Source organism: Aulonocara stuartgranti (assembly GCF_965226115.1).
Source record: "Aulonocara stuartgranti genome assembly, chromosome: 14".
NCBI lineage: Eukaryota > Metazoa > Chordata > Actinopteri > Cichliformes > Cichlidae > Aulonocara > Aulonocara stuartgranti.
Window position 1 is genome coordinate 17,127,511 of NC_138950.1, and position 16,095 is coordinate 17,143,605.

A 16,095-nucleotide genomic window follows, 5' to 3' on the forward strand; every position below is an offset into this window, starting at 1 on the left:
TAAAGGTCAATCAAATGGACCAATATGGCAAGGCCATGATGATCCACTTGGTAAAATAAATCCGCTTGGCATCTTTCTTGGCCTTAAGACAACAATTCTGATGGCTAAAGATCCAAACGGGACACAAAAAAAAAACATTAAAAAAAAAAATCAAAGCAGGGTAACTAACTTACCTCTGATTTTAAAAAATATATGATGAAGACAAGTTTTAAAATTGTCCATTATGTTCATCTGGGTAGAAAGCGATCTAAATTATAAAATACAAAAGTTTTGGAATGACCAACAAACCCATCTGCACACTTAATGACTGAAAGACTACTCGCTAATACACCAGTCGTGTAGCATATGTGTACAAGAAGACACAAAACAATTAGCACATACTTTTTTTCTTTAAAGAGATCATAGTGTGTGTGCCCATAGGTGTGAATGTGAATGGTTGTCTGTCTCTATGTGTTAGCCTGGTTAGACTGGGGAAATGTTTAGGGTGTACCATGCCTCTCGCCCTAAGACAGCTGGGATAGGCTCCAGCCCCTGCATGACCCTGACAAGGATAAGTGGAAGAGGATGGATGGATGGATGGATCAATTGTACAAGCCAATATCCTTAAATTCCCTATCAACCATACTGATTGTTTAAAGGTGACACAAGTCAATTCAAATATTTTAGAGAAAGAGGCAAAAATAGACCAAGAAGGGGGATTTTCACATGTTTACACTAAGGAACTCACTCCCCCTAACCATAAATTGTTTGATGTGTGTTAGTGTTTTTTTAAACTCTGTGCTCCATGGTTGGTTGGGTGGTTGGTTGGTAGTTTTAGGTCAGGGGTGGGCAACTCCAGGCCTCGAGGGCCGGTGTCCTGCAGGTTTTAGATGTGCCCTTGATCCAACCTGATTTAAATGGCTAAATGACCTTCTCAACATGTCTTGAGGTTCTCCAGAGACCTGGTAATGAACTAATCATTTGATTCAGGTGTGTAGACCCAGGGTGATATCTAAAACCTGCAGGACACCGGCCCTCAAGACCTGGAGTTGCCCACCCCTGTTTTAGGTGGACTACACCTCATGCGGATCTCACTATGGGTTCCAGCTTTTGGCCCACGCACCTGCAAGCAGTTACTCATCTGTGGCTCATTATCCTGCAACTCCTGGCCACTATTTAAGGCAGTGGCTCAAGACTTTTTGTCGCTGGATCGTTGTACAACTCACATTAGTGTAGCCCTCGCCCCAACTGTCTCTCTTGTTTCCTTGTGATTTCCTGGTTTTGATCTCTTTTTTTTTTATTGTATATAGATTTCCTGGACTCATTCTTGTTTCCCACCCCTGGATTCCTGAGTGTGGGTGTTTGGCAGAGTGACGTGGCGTATCAAAAGTGGAGCGTGGTGTCGGTCTCCCTACATCCCGTGGATTCCTGGAACCCCCGACTCCCTCACATTTGTATCTTGCTCACTTAGTGTTTGCAAATAATCCTTCATTGCACTTTTTCCCTTGAGTCAGTCCTGACAGATGCACTTGATATGTGGGCGATTGTGGCTCAAGAGTTGGGAGTTCGCCTTGTAATTGAAAGGTTGCCGGTTTGAGCCCCAGCTTGGACAGTCTTGGTCGTTGTGTCCTTGGGCAACACACTTCACCAGTTACCTACTGGTGGTGGTCAGAGGGCCCGGTGGCGCCAGTGTCCGGCAGCCTCGCCTCTGTCATTGCGCCCCAGGGTGGCTGTGGCTTTGGGGTCCTTAGGGACTAGTAAAGCGCTATACAAATACAGGCCATTTATCATTTGTGGAGCATGGAACCTCTTTTACAATATCCATGTTTATTTAGCTTTTTGTGTTTAAACTGCTCATCAGTTCACATCACAGTAATGAGAACAAACACTCTGTGGCCATTTAAACTATGAGGGATGATTATGGTAAGAAAGAGGCAAAAAAAAGTAAGACTGTGATCAAATGATTTTTTTCTAACTTATGGTTTAGATCTGTTATGGATATTGTTAGAGAAATAATGATCTCAGTTCTCAGGTCAGCAGCCAAAATATCTCAATCTCTTTTGAAGATTGCTCAGTCATCATGTCAGCCTCCCACACAGGCTGAGATATGGGGGAGGCTGCCTGCTACACCAAAATTTAGTAGGTCATTAGTAATAGAACTTGGCTGAATGCTGAGGTGGCAATTCAGCAATTTGATTCATGTTACAGCAGCTCAGGGTGAATGAACATGGTGCAATAAAAGTAGTTTTAGAAGTACTTTTTTACAATGAACTTTTACTTAAATTTACTTGAGTTGGGTCAGGGGTTGCCACTAAATTTTATTCAGGTGTGTTGCAGCAGGGACACATTGAAAAGTTTCAGGACACCAGCCCTCGAGGACTGGAGTTTTTGGACTGTATGAAATGAATAAAACTAAAGATATTAATTTTTTTTTAAAGAATCTAGGTTATATACATGTGAGAAAAATCTAAGAAATGTGGATAAATGTATATATAAAACTTAACAATAAGTAAGGAAAAACTGTACAGGAACACAAGAGGTGTAATCCTTCACTGCTCACATTAACTCTGTGGATAAGTTCACCAGGGAAGACACATAGGATAACTGTTTGCCATTCCTGGACTGTGCCGTGTACATTGAAGGGAATGGAGACCTCAAATTAAAATTTATCGGAAGCCCACACACACGGACCAGAACCTCCTCTTTGACTCCCACCACCCTCTGGAACACAAACTTGGAGTAATCAGGACCCTACAACACCGGGCAGAAAATATTCCCTTTAAGCCTGAAGGGAAAAAGAAGAAACACACACACATGTGAAGAAAGCTCTTAAAACATCAAGTCAGCAAAGAGGCACAGAAAAGAAGATCAGACACCAGCGAGGGAGGATAAGAAGGACAAACACAACAACATTGTCATCCCCTATGTAGCCGGTGTATCAGAAAAACTCAGGAGAATCTGTTACGGCCGAGAGGGCCAGGCTGTGGACTCAAATGAAGACACAGAGGGAGGCAAAACGGGCGTGAACACAGTGCTTTATTTACAGTGCCTAGTGAACTTACAAAGCAGGAAACTATGAATGCTATGAACTGTGGAAGCTATGAACTGAGAACTGTGAGGCCAAACTGTGAACATGAAACTCTGAGTGCTATGACTAGGTGCTAGATTTCACGGATGGATCCGGGGAATGGAAAAAAGGGGCAGCGGCTTGGATGGAGGTACGCAGTCAGCGTAGCAGGTTTAAAGTGTCATGCGAGGAGGGGGTGTCCAGGGGGTTCTGGGTGAGGAGTGTCCAGAGAGGATCCAGAATATGCTTGGAGTGAGGGGCTTGGCAGGGAGGCAGGCAGGTGTAGTCCAATGATGGAAAGGAAGCAACCAGATGACAGAACCAGCGTCCAGGCGGAGATGTGAGTAGTCTAGGTTGGGAAGCGCGACTGTCAGGTGGGTCCTATGACAAAGAAAACACGGTGAGGAGAAAAGCAGTAGTTAAGGGTTCTCACAAGGGCTTGGCGGCCTAGCACTGACATGATTTAGCAGAAGATCTGGCAGAGGTCTGTTGTGAATGCTGGTCTTATATGCTGGTGACTTGATTGGAACCAGGTGTGGAAGCTGATCGGAGTCTCTGCCTGAAGGTGGAGCCCAGCGGAGTGGAAAAACCCCGTACTCACCCAGACCATGACAGAATCTCCTCCAAGCACGATATCCCAGTATACTTCAGACCCAGCAACACACTCAGACAAAAACTGGTTCATCCCAAAGGTAAATCTCCTAAACACAAACTTAACAAGGTAGTGTATGCTGTAGTGTAGTGAGAAATGCCCAGAAACCAAACAGCCACTTCATAAATGCATGGCACAACATAGAGGAGCAACCTCCAGGGACAAGACTCGGCTGTTCGTCTGCATCTAAAGGACAAAGGTCACTCTTCCAAGGATGCCAATGTTCACATTTTGGACAGAGAGGACAGATGGTTTGAAAGAGGAGTGAAAGAAGCCATTTACGTCCACTGTGAGCGACCATCTTTGAACAGAGGCGGTGGTTTACGATACCAACTGTCTGCCATCTATAATCCAGTTTTGAGATCCCTTCCCAGACACCTTAACGCCCACTCACATCCTGGGCCATCTGACCTCAGGAAATTCCATGATAGGGTGGGGTTAGGTTTCACAATGAGCTCACCCAAAACCTTGGCTGATTGTGACCTACACCCATTTTCACGCCTTGGCTCATGTGATTAGGCAGAGGATCATTAGGGGGTCTATTGTCCCTCTTCGGGGGAAACTCCCACAGGGCTTAAATCTGGGACTCTCCACCATTTGACCCTAGAACTGAAGAAGCTTCTCAGACAAGAGGTGAAACGTCTTCAAGCGATTTAAAGAAGTCCAGACGCTTTCCTATCCAAGCTCCTTAGACTACAATGACCTGGATGACTGAGAACTTTCACAGACATATGTACAGGATCTTTGGAAATAGAGAGAGGTCGAGTGGGAAGCACTTGGCTGAGTGGCTGAATTCTGTTTGACTGGTGTCTTACCTTTGTGCAGAGATGGAGTTGTTCAGCAAATGCAGTTTTATTGCACTGAAATAAACTTTTGGAACCAAGACAGGAAAAGTTAAAACAGAATTCATGCCACAAAATCTTTTTCTAGGGGGAGAACAGTGCTTGGTGTCAGTGGGTGGAGTCACAGATGATGGAAACGATGCTTTGCTGAGACGTCGTTTGTGCACAACATCCTGGATAGATGGAGAAGTCCTGATGATGTTCACTGCAGTCCTTACCACTCTCTACAGTTGTTTTTTGTCTTAGACTGTGCAATTGCCATACCAGGTGGAGATACAGCTGGTCAACATACTCCATTGTGCCTCCGTAGCAGTCGTACATGGGAGCTATAGAGATGATGTAGTTCTTAGCAGCCTCTCAAAAGCAATTCATCATTAGGGGAGCTAGTGCAACAGTCATTAAAACATGTGATGGTGGATTTTTGGGCACTGTAATGATAGGATGGCAGACTTGAAACATGATGAAACTACAGTCTGCTTCAGAAAGGTGGTAAAGTTGTCCATCAGGACATGTGCCAGCTGGTCAGCAAACTCCCTGAGTATGTGTCCTGGACTTTTCTGGGCTTGCTGCCTTGTGTACATTCACTTTCTTCAGCCTGGCACTGTTGCTGCTGCTGTGACCTCAGAGGAGGGTTCCAACATGGCTGGATGCACCACTGAGAGAGAGGCAGAAACTGTCTGGGATGCACTGACAAACACTGGGCCTCCACCTGTCACTCAAATTAATAGCAACATGAACAAGGTGTCTGTGCTTCCCAAACTATGTATGCTGTGATGCTCATCTCATCCTCAGCCCCCTGCTGACCCCAATTGGGGGGTCTTCTTCACACAGGTTAAATGGAGACAGACAGTGACAGGATCTGTGTGCAAATATGTTAACTGTGAACAAAGCAAACCTTTAAAGGACAAAGCGTCAGGATTTGCAAATGAGCTTAGGCTACAAATGCTTGGGTGTGGGAAATTATTTACACCTTTGGATTCACTCCTCTGGTTGCCAACCCACAACTTTCCACTATCTCTTTTCACTGAATGATGACTTTGCAAATATGAAGCACGTTGGCTCCATCTTGTGAGCAAACAAAATCAAAGACCTTATAATGACCTTAGAGCAGGGGTGGGCAACTTCAGGCCTCAAAGGCCAGTTTCTTGCAGGTTTTAGATATCACCCTGTGTCAACACACATGAATCAAATGATTAGTTCATGACCAGGCCTCTAGAGAACTTCAAGACATGTTGAAGAAGTAATTTAGCCATTTAAATCAGGATGGATCAAGATTGGATCAAGGACAGATCTAAAACCCGTGGGACACTGGCACTCGAGGCCTGGAGTTGCCCACCCCTGCCTTGGAGGAATAAATCTTCTCTTGGAGAAAAAGCTTCTTCATTTTCTCAGTTGAAGTTCGATACATTTTCAGACCTGTCAAAGATAAAAAAAAAAAAAAGAATGAATGAAAATGAAATAAAAATCACAAAATATCTTCCTTTATGTCATGGTGGTCATAAGAGGTGTGGACCCAGGCGCAGACAAAGATGCAGGACAGAGTGTTTCAAACTGAGCCTTTGTTGCAGCTGTAAGAATTACCACAAAACCACCAACAAAAACCTAAACCGGGGACAGCTAAACATGAAACTATAAAACTAAACAACCTGAAACATGGAAACATAGCTGGAGAGACACTGGGGAAGATGAGCAGGATGACCAACATGCATGATACGCAGACGCTCCAATGAAGAACAGAGGTAACCACACACTAAATATACACACAAGGGCTGTGTCTCAATTCAAGGGCTGGACCCTTCCGAGGCCGCATTTGAAGGCCGACTACGTCACAGTGACGCGACGAGGGCTGTCCCAATTCGAAGGCTGCTCCAAATGCATCCTTCATTCCCCCGAATTTGAAGGATGGGTCAGGTGTATCCTTCGTGGCCCAACCTATCCCAGGATTCATAACACAGCCCAGCCAATTCCAGTTTCCAACAATAGTGGCAGCTGCTTAGTTTTAATATTAATCTTATTACTCTTTCTGGGTCACAAAGTAAACTTTTAACATATTTTCAGGCAAGAATGTAGCTGTGTCAACTTCAAATATCTGCTCACATATTTGCAAAAGTCCTCCAATATTTTCTGAGACTCAATAGCTGAAAGGGTGGTAAGGACTCACTAAAGCTGACGAGAACACCAGACTCCCTGCACATTGTTTTCAGACCCCGCGCGGTCTTTTGCCACTCAGGTAACTTAACAATGTTATTGTTTGGCTTTTTTCTGTGTTTTATTTGTTCCTGAGTAAATCGGTTTGGCTGAGATTAAAGTTATAGTTTTTACACAGCTGAATAAACAAATAGAAAACTGATCAAACAGAAGTGTGAGATGGTAGAGAATTTACTCCAATGTCCTGTTATATTTAAGACAGCAAGGAGCAGACGGCTGAGTTTATTAGACACAGCTGGTGACGTAAATCTGAAGGCTAGACCGTCCTATTTCACAGCCTCGCACTTCCAGCCTTCTCAACCTGGCCTGAGTAGACTGCGAAGGCCGGGTCTCTGAAGGATGCCGCCCTTGAATTGAGACCCAGCAAAGGTAACAAGGAAATGCCACACAGGAGGGAGACACAGCTGAGCCTAATTAGACAAGACAATGGGGAAGCAAAACAGAATACATGACCTGAGACACAGACCTTCAAAGTAAAACAGGAAATACAACCGTCTTAAGGGCACAAACTTGAAACTACACAGGGGACACAGAGTACAAGGACCAAAACCTCTGAACAAGAAATACAAAACAGAAACCATCACACTAGCAGTCAAACCCCAGATAAAAACAAAGGTCTGTAATAATATGAAAACCAACCCAGGACCGTGACACCTTATGTCTATCTATCTGGTTCACTTGAGCTCTGTTTTGCTACACTGTTTACTACACAGTGGCTGTGGGGCAAAACAAGCCCCAGGTGTTGTGAAAAGTTCAACTGGTAATTCATCTTATTTCATCTTTCAAAAGTATGTGCTTTCAAAATTTATGTTGCAACATAACAACGGACTAGTGAAAAGTTATATATATTGTTTACATCAGTGGCTACAAAATTTACTTATGCTCTGTGGGTGGATTTTTCAAATGTTTGCGACTACAGGTCCTGAAGAAAAATGCTACAGTGAGCTTAAATGACAACAGAGGAGGTAATTTTCAGCAAACTAGCTTGTAGCATGACTTTGATTTCAGAAATGCTCTTCTGCTTATGTCGGATTTAATGAATGGTTATTTGACTTACCTTTGACACACTTTTAACACACTTTTTTACTTTACTGTGTCTTTAAAAAGTAATTGTATTCAAAAACATTATTTTTAATGGTATTAACAGTTGCTTCTTGATATCTCTACATGTCCACCTTTATTATTATTATTATTATTATTGATGTATAGAATAAAATATTTCAAAATTCACTTTTCAAATAAAAAAAAATTGCGAATATTATTTGCAAATTTGGCTCTTTGCTCTCACGTCCACTAGGGGGCAGTAATGCACATTTAAGCTGATTTATATGCGCAAATGAATCCGTCGAGGAAGAAACCGAACAACAAGGTCTGGGACTAGATAGCTGTTGCTAACGGTGCTAACACGAGAAAGCACACAGTAAGTAAAGGAAAGAGCATTTGTGCATTTTAATTCGATTGTTTCACTATGCTTTCTGGTCGTTTTGTGGGGTTATGTTGTGTCTAAATTAAACGGGATTGTAAACCAAGTGTCTGACCGTTAATGAAGTTCAGTTGATCATAAACTGGCCAATTTTACTTTTCTGGTAAATTTGCCTAATGTAGGTCAGCGTACATTTTAGCTTACTGTAACATCTGCTCTGGATGAAACGATGATATAAATCGGTTTTTTTTTCGTGTTTATTAATAACTTAAATTTGAAGTGCATTTTTACAATGAAAAGTCCCGAATGTATTTAAGAAAGAAAGAAAGAGGGGGGCTGGAGAGAAAACGATAAAAAAAAAAACGTAATGAAAATGTGGATAACTTGCTATCAAAACCCTGAATGGCGCATCGAATATTTGCTTTAATCTTACAAAGGCACGCACAAAAGGAAAAACACAAAATCAAAATATACTTTCCAGTGATATGCAGCTGAGAATGGGATCAAATCATTTGTTAATCAGCAACTCTTAGCGAGCTATGAAAGGTTCGTTGATTTCAGTAAAGCTAAGAATGCACGACACTAAGGCGAGTGTTGTTGTTGGGTTTTTTGTTTGTTTGTTTGCTTGTTTTTCTTATGTCTCCGTTATATCTCTCTTATCCGTGACATGCTGCTTTTAATTCTGCCCATGTCAAACATCTTTGACTGAAGACCAGTTCTCAAAAATCTGAACACGGATATGCGTAATTGACAGGATAAAGAGGGAAAAAAAGAATAACCACTTATACTTAGAATTGTTAAGATGTCATTTTGATCCCATAGAAATGAACTTAAAACAAACACATATGGTTTACATACATTTTGTAGCAGGATCTGTAACTATAGCGCTATAATTACATAACTGCTTTTATACCTGTTACTTAATGTAACTAATAAATAAATAAATAACTTTTCCATGATGATCCCCTTCACTTCATCTTAAATACGTCTTACATATAATAAGAGAAGTTAACTGACAATTTACAAGTGACAGTGAATGACTTTTTCATAATATTGTAGCTAATCTTGAACTGCAAGTAGATCTGTTTATTTTTAGTTTGCAGTTTAATCTTTTTTTGTGTGGTTGTGCTTGGAAAAGTTTTTCTTGAGCACATTTATTTTCCTGCTCCTGACTTTTATTTTCCTTTTGCAGGCTTTGGCAGAAGCAGTCAGCATGGCGACTCCAGTGCCCGTACTCCGCCTGCCCAAAGGACCTGACCCCAACAGCCGTGGATTTGACCCCAACTCGCCCCGCTTCATCGCTCTCTGCCGAACCTCCATTTCCTCCTCAGCAGCTTCAGATACCGACAGCGAGCAGCTGCAGAAAGAGCAGGATGCTCGATCTGTGCTGAGAGAGGGCTTCCTCCGGTGCTTGCTCTCCATGACCAACAAGAAGGTTCAGTTCCAGATGTACGAGAATGTGAAGGTGGAGGCCACATTTGGGGCATCAGATATTGACGTGCTGAACTTTCAGGTGTCTGACCTGCACACTCCCATTGGTGTGCAGAAAGAGGCTCTAATCAGATGTCAGGATGTGATATCATTCACCTTTGATGTATAAACATGTTGCTTTTGTGTGTGCGGTGGACTGGATTATATGCTAGTGATTTGACTGCATTCAACAAGCAGTCCCACTGTTTCAACACAAGAGGGAGTCGCGTGCCTTTGTGTCAAGAGGTAGCCATCCAAACCTGATGGCAGAGTTTAGTGGTTGCTCCAGAGCTCAATGATACTCTCAAATATCAGAAGTGCCACTAGTGGTTTCATAATAAGTCTCAACAAATGCGTGAGGTAGAGGCTGTAACAGTCTGCAAAGTTAAAGAAGTGCAAAACTTCAAAGATAATGCAGCTTTTTGAGGTCAGTGAATCCTGCCAGATGTCACCTGACATTTAGCCTCAGTATCATGTTTATGAACAGGTTTCCTGTCTCAGTTAAACATCAGAGTTGGATATGTACAAACATGTTACTGCTGTACTGGTGCTGGAGTTGTGAAATTGCCTCATTCAATTTAACTGAATGTGGTATATAAATTATTGCACTTAAAGGAAACACTTTTGTATTCTCTGTGAAAGTGATCAGGACTGTGTGGCAAAATGTTATTTTTTGCAAAATAAAATGTTTAAAGAAATAACTGGTAAATATTCATGTTTAATGAAAAGCTCAATTTCAAAAGCCACTCTTGAATCGAGCTCTTTTCCTAAAGTGGGCTCATTAAACTCTTCCTTTTGGCATTGTGCAAAGGTCTTGAGGTACCTCCATTTCTTTATTATTTTTCTACAGAAATGGGAAGTATGTGTGATTTATTGAAACGTGTAAAAACATGCAGTTTAAATAAAGCAAACTTTTTGTACATTTACAGTACAAGCTTCAAGGTCAATATTTTGTAAGACAATCTATATTCTTCAGCACATCCTGAGCTCTTAAGACAGCTTTTTTGTAATTTCTTGAAGTAGTCTTCAGGAATAATTCTCTGGGCTTCTTGAAGGACATTCAAGAAGCTTTGGATGTTGGCTTCCTTGTGTTTCATTCTCTCTTAAGATAATACACTGCTTCAGTAATGTTGGAGGATAATCCATGATGTCTTTCATTGTCTTTTTCTATCCAGCTATTCTTCTACTGCATTGGCAGCATGTTTGGGATGCTAAAAAGTAAAGCATTTTCCAATCAGATACGTGGAATCTTGGTGGTATTCCACGGTTCTGATAGTACCTTTCAGTGTTCATTATTCCACCAATTTTGAAAAGCTTTTTAACACTGCTCCAAACCACACTAGACCCTCCACTGTGTTTTACAGATGGCTGGAAACCTCTTCCCTGACCTCGTCTAACTAAAAAAAAAAAAATCAAATGTGGATCACTCCATAGGACCTGTTGCCACTGTTTTTCAGTCCAGTCCTTGTCTATTTTGGCATTGCTCAGCCTGTTTCCCTTAAGAATGGCTTTTTGATGGCCACTCTCCCACTGAGACCATTTCTAATGAGACTTCAGTGAACAGGTTTTTTGTTTGTTTGTTTTCCCCCTTATTCTTAAGGACACAACTTTCGGATGTTATGTCCTTGGCTGTGTTGGCTGTAGTTTGTAATTTAGGTCTGACACTTGTCCTCCACTTGGTCAGTTTCCTCAATTTTTTTTAAGATTGCACTGCACAGCGTGTCAAGATATGCCAGGTTCAGCTGATACCTCTTGTGGTGGAATTACATTGCTCGTGCAAAAATTCTCTTTTATGCCTGTCAGATTTTATTATCTTTGGTATTTAGCTTAATAATATAATAATGATAATGGTAATAATAATAACAGATTACTAGTAATTAATAATTCTTTAGATTAATCTAAAGAAAAGGAGTAAATTGTGGGGGATATTTTTAGGGACGGGTTTTTGTTTTTTTTGTTTTGTTTTTTCAACAACAGGCTGCTATTAACTGTCTGAACTGTTCAATTTAAAATGGATTCTTTGCCAAGTTGTCATTATCTGTAGACACAACACTGGTGCATTACTTGAGTTAGGTGCTTTTTATGTTTGGGTGATTCATAGGTCAGTGTTAAGTGACTTAAACATTCCTCTCAAAACAATAACAAAGCATTCCTCTGAAATGGTCGGCTATCTGGAAGCTATATATATATATATATATATATATATATATATATATATATACCACTTTTGTGTAGTACTGTATAATGTGACTAAGGGTTAGGTTCATACTAAATATGACACCAGTCCATCACAGGGCTAAGAACATAAAGAGTAACACCATTCGTACTCAACCATATCTATAACCAATTTAGAACCATCGTCCAACTCAGTGGTTCCCAAACTTTTTTTGCTAGGCCCCCCTTTGTTTTACAAGAAAAATGTTGGCCCGAGCCCCGTGCTAGCAGTGTCCAAGCGTTGGTTTTTATTTATTTATTTATTTTTTTTCCCTTTTCATACCGCGCCCCCCCTGCAATGCCCCACACTTTGGGAAGGTCTGGTCTAACTTAACATGCATGTGTTTGGACTGTTGGAGGAACTGTGTGCATTCACAGGGAGATCATCCCAACTCCACACAGAAGCACCTCCAGCCAGTTGGAATCAAAGTCTGTCCTGTAAGGCTTACCACTGCATAGCTATATTTTAACCCTTTTTTATAATTATTTAAAAATGCCTGACAACAAAGCTACAAACTGAGTTTTCTCCAGTTGGCTCTCTATCATCATGATGACCAGTGTAATATCTGTTTCATCAAACTGGTAGAACAGTTTGTCGACTACAGTAGCAACAGTTAGTTGCACGCAGTTTTTATATTTATTGGTTTCTGCTTGAAAATGTATTACTATTTTTGTTTTGTTTTTTTTAAGAAAAATATATGTGCCAGTGCCCTTGACGTACATATATCATACTGGATATTTATTTTGTTTGTTTTTATTTGGAGAAATTAAAAAACAAAAAACCATTTAATCTATAAAAGTGTGACAGCCGATTTCCTTGATCTTCAGTTTCATATTCATAATAATGACATTAAACGTAATAAAAGTGTTGCTGTACAATGAGCTAACTTAGACACAGTTCAAAACCTCATGTTCACATGTAGAACTGTTATAGTATGTTATGAACACTTTAAGTCTTCATACTCAATTGATTAACTGATCAACGGAAAATTGTAATTTGTTCCTCTTAAAGGTTTCATCAGGTACAGAGTATAAAGAAACAAAAGATATTTCTCCAATATCATCATAAAAGTAATGATGTTTGGACTGCAACAGTTTTTAAAGTATTATCTTGCTATCCTCTTTCTTAGCAAGTTTTTCACAAATGTTTTTTTTTTTTTACTCGTGAAACTCGCCTGCTGGACTGTTCAGCAGGATCTCAACTGACTGACTGAAAATGATGATTCTGATGATCAAGAAATTTGTAATGATGACAATTCGAGGTTCATCATCTGTCCTTGTTTCTGACCTTGCATCTATGGATGCAGATTATAGTGATGCGATTATATTTTTTTCAGTCATTTTTACAGCATGGAACATACAGTCCCAATCAAAAGTTTAAGGCCACTTGAAAACGATTTAAAAAAAAATGCATGGTTGGATCTTAACAAGGTTCCAAGTAGAGCTTCAACATGTAACAAGAAGAAATTGGAGTAAGACAAAACAATTTTTGGAGCGTGCAATTTATTGAAAACAACGCTTTAACTGAAACAGTCGGCTTTACAGTTGATCAAAGGTTTAGAACCACATGCCTTTTAAAGGCCAATTATGTGCAAAAATATGGATTCATTGTCATTTTCTGTCAGGTAGCACGCTTGCATCAAGCACGCCGTGAAACGATTTTTGAAGTGATCAACAATAATGGTGGACCTACTTATTACTGAGTTCGTGTTTGGGACTTTGATTTCTGTTTTTGGGGGGTTTATGGGTTTTTTTTTTTGTTTTTTGGGGTCCTAAACATTATATCAGCTATAAAGCAGCCTCTTTCAGTTTAAGCTTGTTTTTAATAAATTGCATGCTCAAAAAAATGTTTTGTCTCACTCCCATTTCTTGTTGTTGCAGTTTGAAGCTCTACTTGGAACCTTATAAGATCGAACCCTGAAAAATAAGATTTTTTGCCATTTTTCAAGTGGTCTTAAACTTTTGATTGGGACTGTATAACCTAAATCAACTGTACTCTTTGATGAATCAGGATTACACCAGATTGTTTTTCTTGAATGTTTCAGTAATAGAGCCCATACTGACTCAACATATGATGGCAGCAAAGACATCCGTCGTGTAAGTCCCTGATCATTAATTAAATACAGAAGAACAGTATTGGTCATTGTTTTGTACCAGCCTCATGGGGAGGAGGAGGGGTGGCATCAATACTATTTAATCTTCCTAAAAGGTGTATTTTGCGAGTTCCCAATAAGTCATTTTATTTGAGTGCCATTAGGCGGTCGTGCTGTGCCTGTGTCTCTTTTTGTACCTGAATTATCTGACCACTCAGTGGAGACAGTCATCAGTGAGGTAGTGACTCATCCCCCCCCCGTCCGCCTCCCCGCCACCCCACATTGCTATCCCTCTCACTCTCTCTCACCCTCCCTAATCCGAAATATGGCTTAAACCTCTGCATGACGTCATCAAGCCTGTGTGATTGAATCAGGAAGCCCTCAAGGACAACCAATGTTAATTTCATATACTGTTCTATGACCAGCAGCTCTCAACTCCCCCAGCTCTCACTCTCACCTCTGTGACTATCTGCAGTAATGTATACAATACATAAACACATTCATTTCAATTTTATACAACTTCATGCTTTAGTTGGTTCCTGGTTCATTTTCTAATAACACTTCCGATCTGATATCTGATCACGTATTGGAGGTAGGCATGTCATTGTCAAAGTCTACAATGAAGAGATGATTTATGAACATAAATACAGAGGGCTTACCAGGTGCAAACCACTGGTGACACTCAAGAACAGAAAGGTCAGATTAGACTTTACCAGAAGACATTTAAAATACTTTGCACAGTTCAGTGGACGGTCTTTGGACAGATGAAACCGTAATGAACTTGTATCAGAACAATGGGTAGATCACAATGGTCATCTATCGAACATGGTGGAGGCAGTGTTTGGCATGGACATGTATGGCTGCCAGTGGAACTGGGTTTTTGTTGTTTATTGATGTGACAGCTGGTAAAAGTAGTAGGATGAATTACAAAGTATACAGGGCTATACTTTCTACTCAGATTCAGCTGAACTGATCAGACTGCTTCACAGTGCAAAGAGATAACGGCCTAAAGTAAGCTGCAAAAGGCAAAAACTTGAATATTGCTCAATGGTAATGTAAATAACCATTGAGCAAAATCCAAATACTTCTGGACAACATCTTTAAAAAAATGCAATTAAAAGAAAATGGAAACAAGCAGAAACCTTTTTCAGCTCACTGTTTTGGTGTTTTCGGTGAACACCTTCACAGATTTGGTTCTATCTGACTGGTAAAAAGCTTTTTGTTAAAGAGTCTGTTATGCCAGCATGCCAGGCTGTCATTGTTCATGCAAACGTGACCTAGAAAATTAAGCTTTAGTATGAAAAAGATCAGTCCAATTTGAGGGGAAGATCTTTGTCAAACAGATGCATTATTAAGTTGGCCGAAAGAGTGATCTCTTCATGACTTCACTTTATTCAACAAAACAAATATTACATGAGTATTTTCTAAAGGTTAAGTGAGAATGAGCTTTACAAGGCAGTTCTGAAGGCCTGGTGTTGGCTTATGCTTCCCGATGTGCCGCACTGCACTTGAACACGCTGTCTCAGTGTTATCTTTTCTTGCTGTTTGCCTTTCCTGACAGTCTGCTTCTCCCTGATTTCAGTGGAAAAACATCCCTGCCTTTTAGTGTATGCATGTGTGTGTATGCTGGTGTATCAGTCACGATGGTACAAGGAATCTGCCCCTGTACACTACCATCAGCCGACAGGAAGCACATTCCGCTCTTTCCTGTTTGTGGTCCTCTGTCACTTCCTGGCAAGTGTCTGATAGCTCTCAAAACCACTTAATCACCCTTTTTGCCAAAAACACCAGCCAGCAGACAAAAATAATTGGGCAGTGACCTCATGAATTGGTATTTTTAGCACATTTCATTATCAAAAGGGGGAAGAAATGATGATTCATGTGATAACATTCATTGGAACAAGTATTAACCCAAGTATAAGCAAGTATTAACTTTGGTTGTCATTGCATCAATGCTAGAGTTAAACCCGTTAACATATATGGTAACGAGGACTAAGTTTCGTCTGAGCTGTGACACTGGGAGCACAATGAATGAATATACTGGAGTATGAGATGGGGAATTCACTCAGCCGGCTGATGAGTCAGTGAAACTGCTTTTCATTCCTCTGCTTCCTCAATGAGTCAGTGTGATCACTTTCTCCCTTCAA

At 40.7% G+C, this 16,095-nt stretch overlaps 1 protein-coding gene and 1 long non-coding RNA gene across 2 annotated transcripts in view; both read left to right on the forward strand.

Moving 5' to 3' along the window:
• LOC309687193 overlaps window positions 1-5,978 on the forward strand; it is a 42,949-nt gene extending 36,971 nt beyond the window's left edge. Inside the window, exon 3 of the long non-coding RNA XR_014270649.1 lies at window positions 1,290-5,978. This is a non-coding gene — a long non-coding RNA (uncharacterized lncRNA). The remainder of the gene's footprint in view (window positions 1-1,289) is intronic.
• A 2,086-nt stretch (window positions 5,979-8,064) lies between these two features.
• On the forward strand, window positions 8,065-10,588 carry gemin7 (gem (nuclear organelle) associated protein 7). Its single transcript, XM_082501966.1, has 2 exons — window positions 8,065-8,168; window positions 9,364-10,588. The coding sequence occupies exon 2, from the start codon at window positions 9,385-9,387 to the stop codon at window positions 9,769-9,771; it is 387 nt and encodes a 128-aa protein (XP_082358092.1). The 5' UTR covers window positions 8,065-8,168; window positions 9,364-9,384; the 3' UTR covers window positions 9,772-10,588.
• Window positions 10,589-16,095: the final 5,507 nt, after the last annotated feature.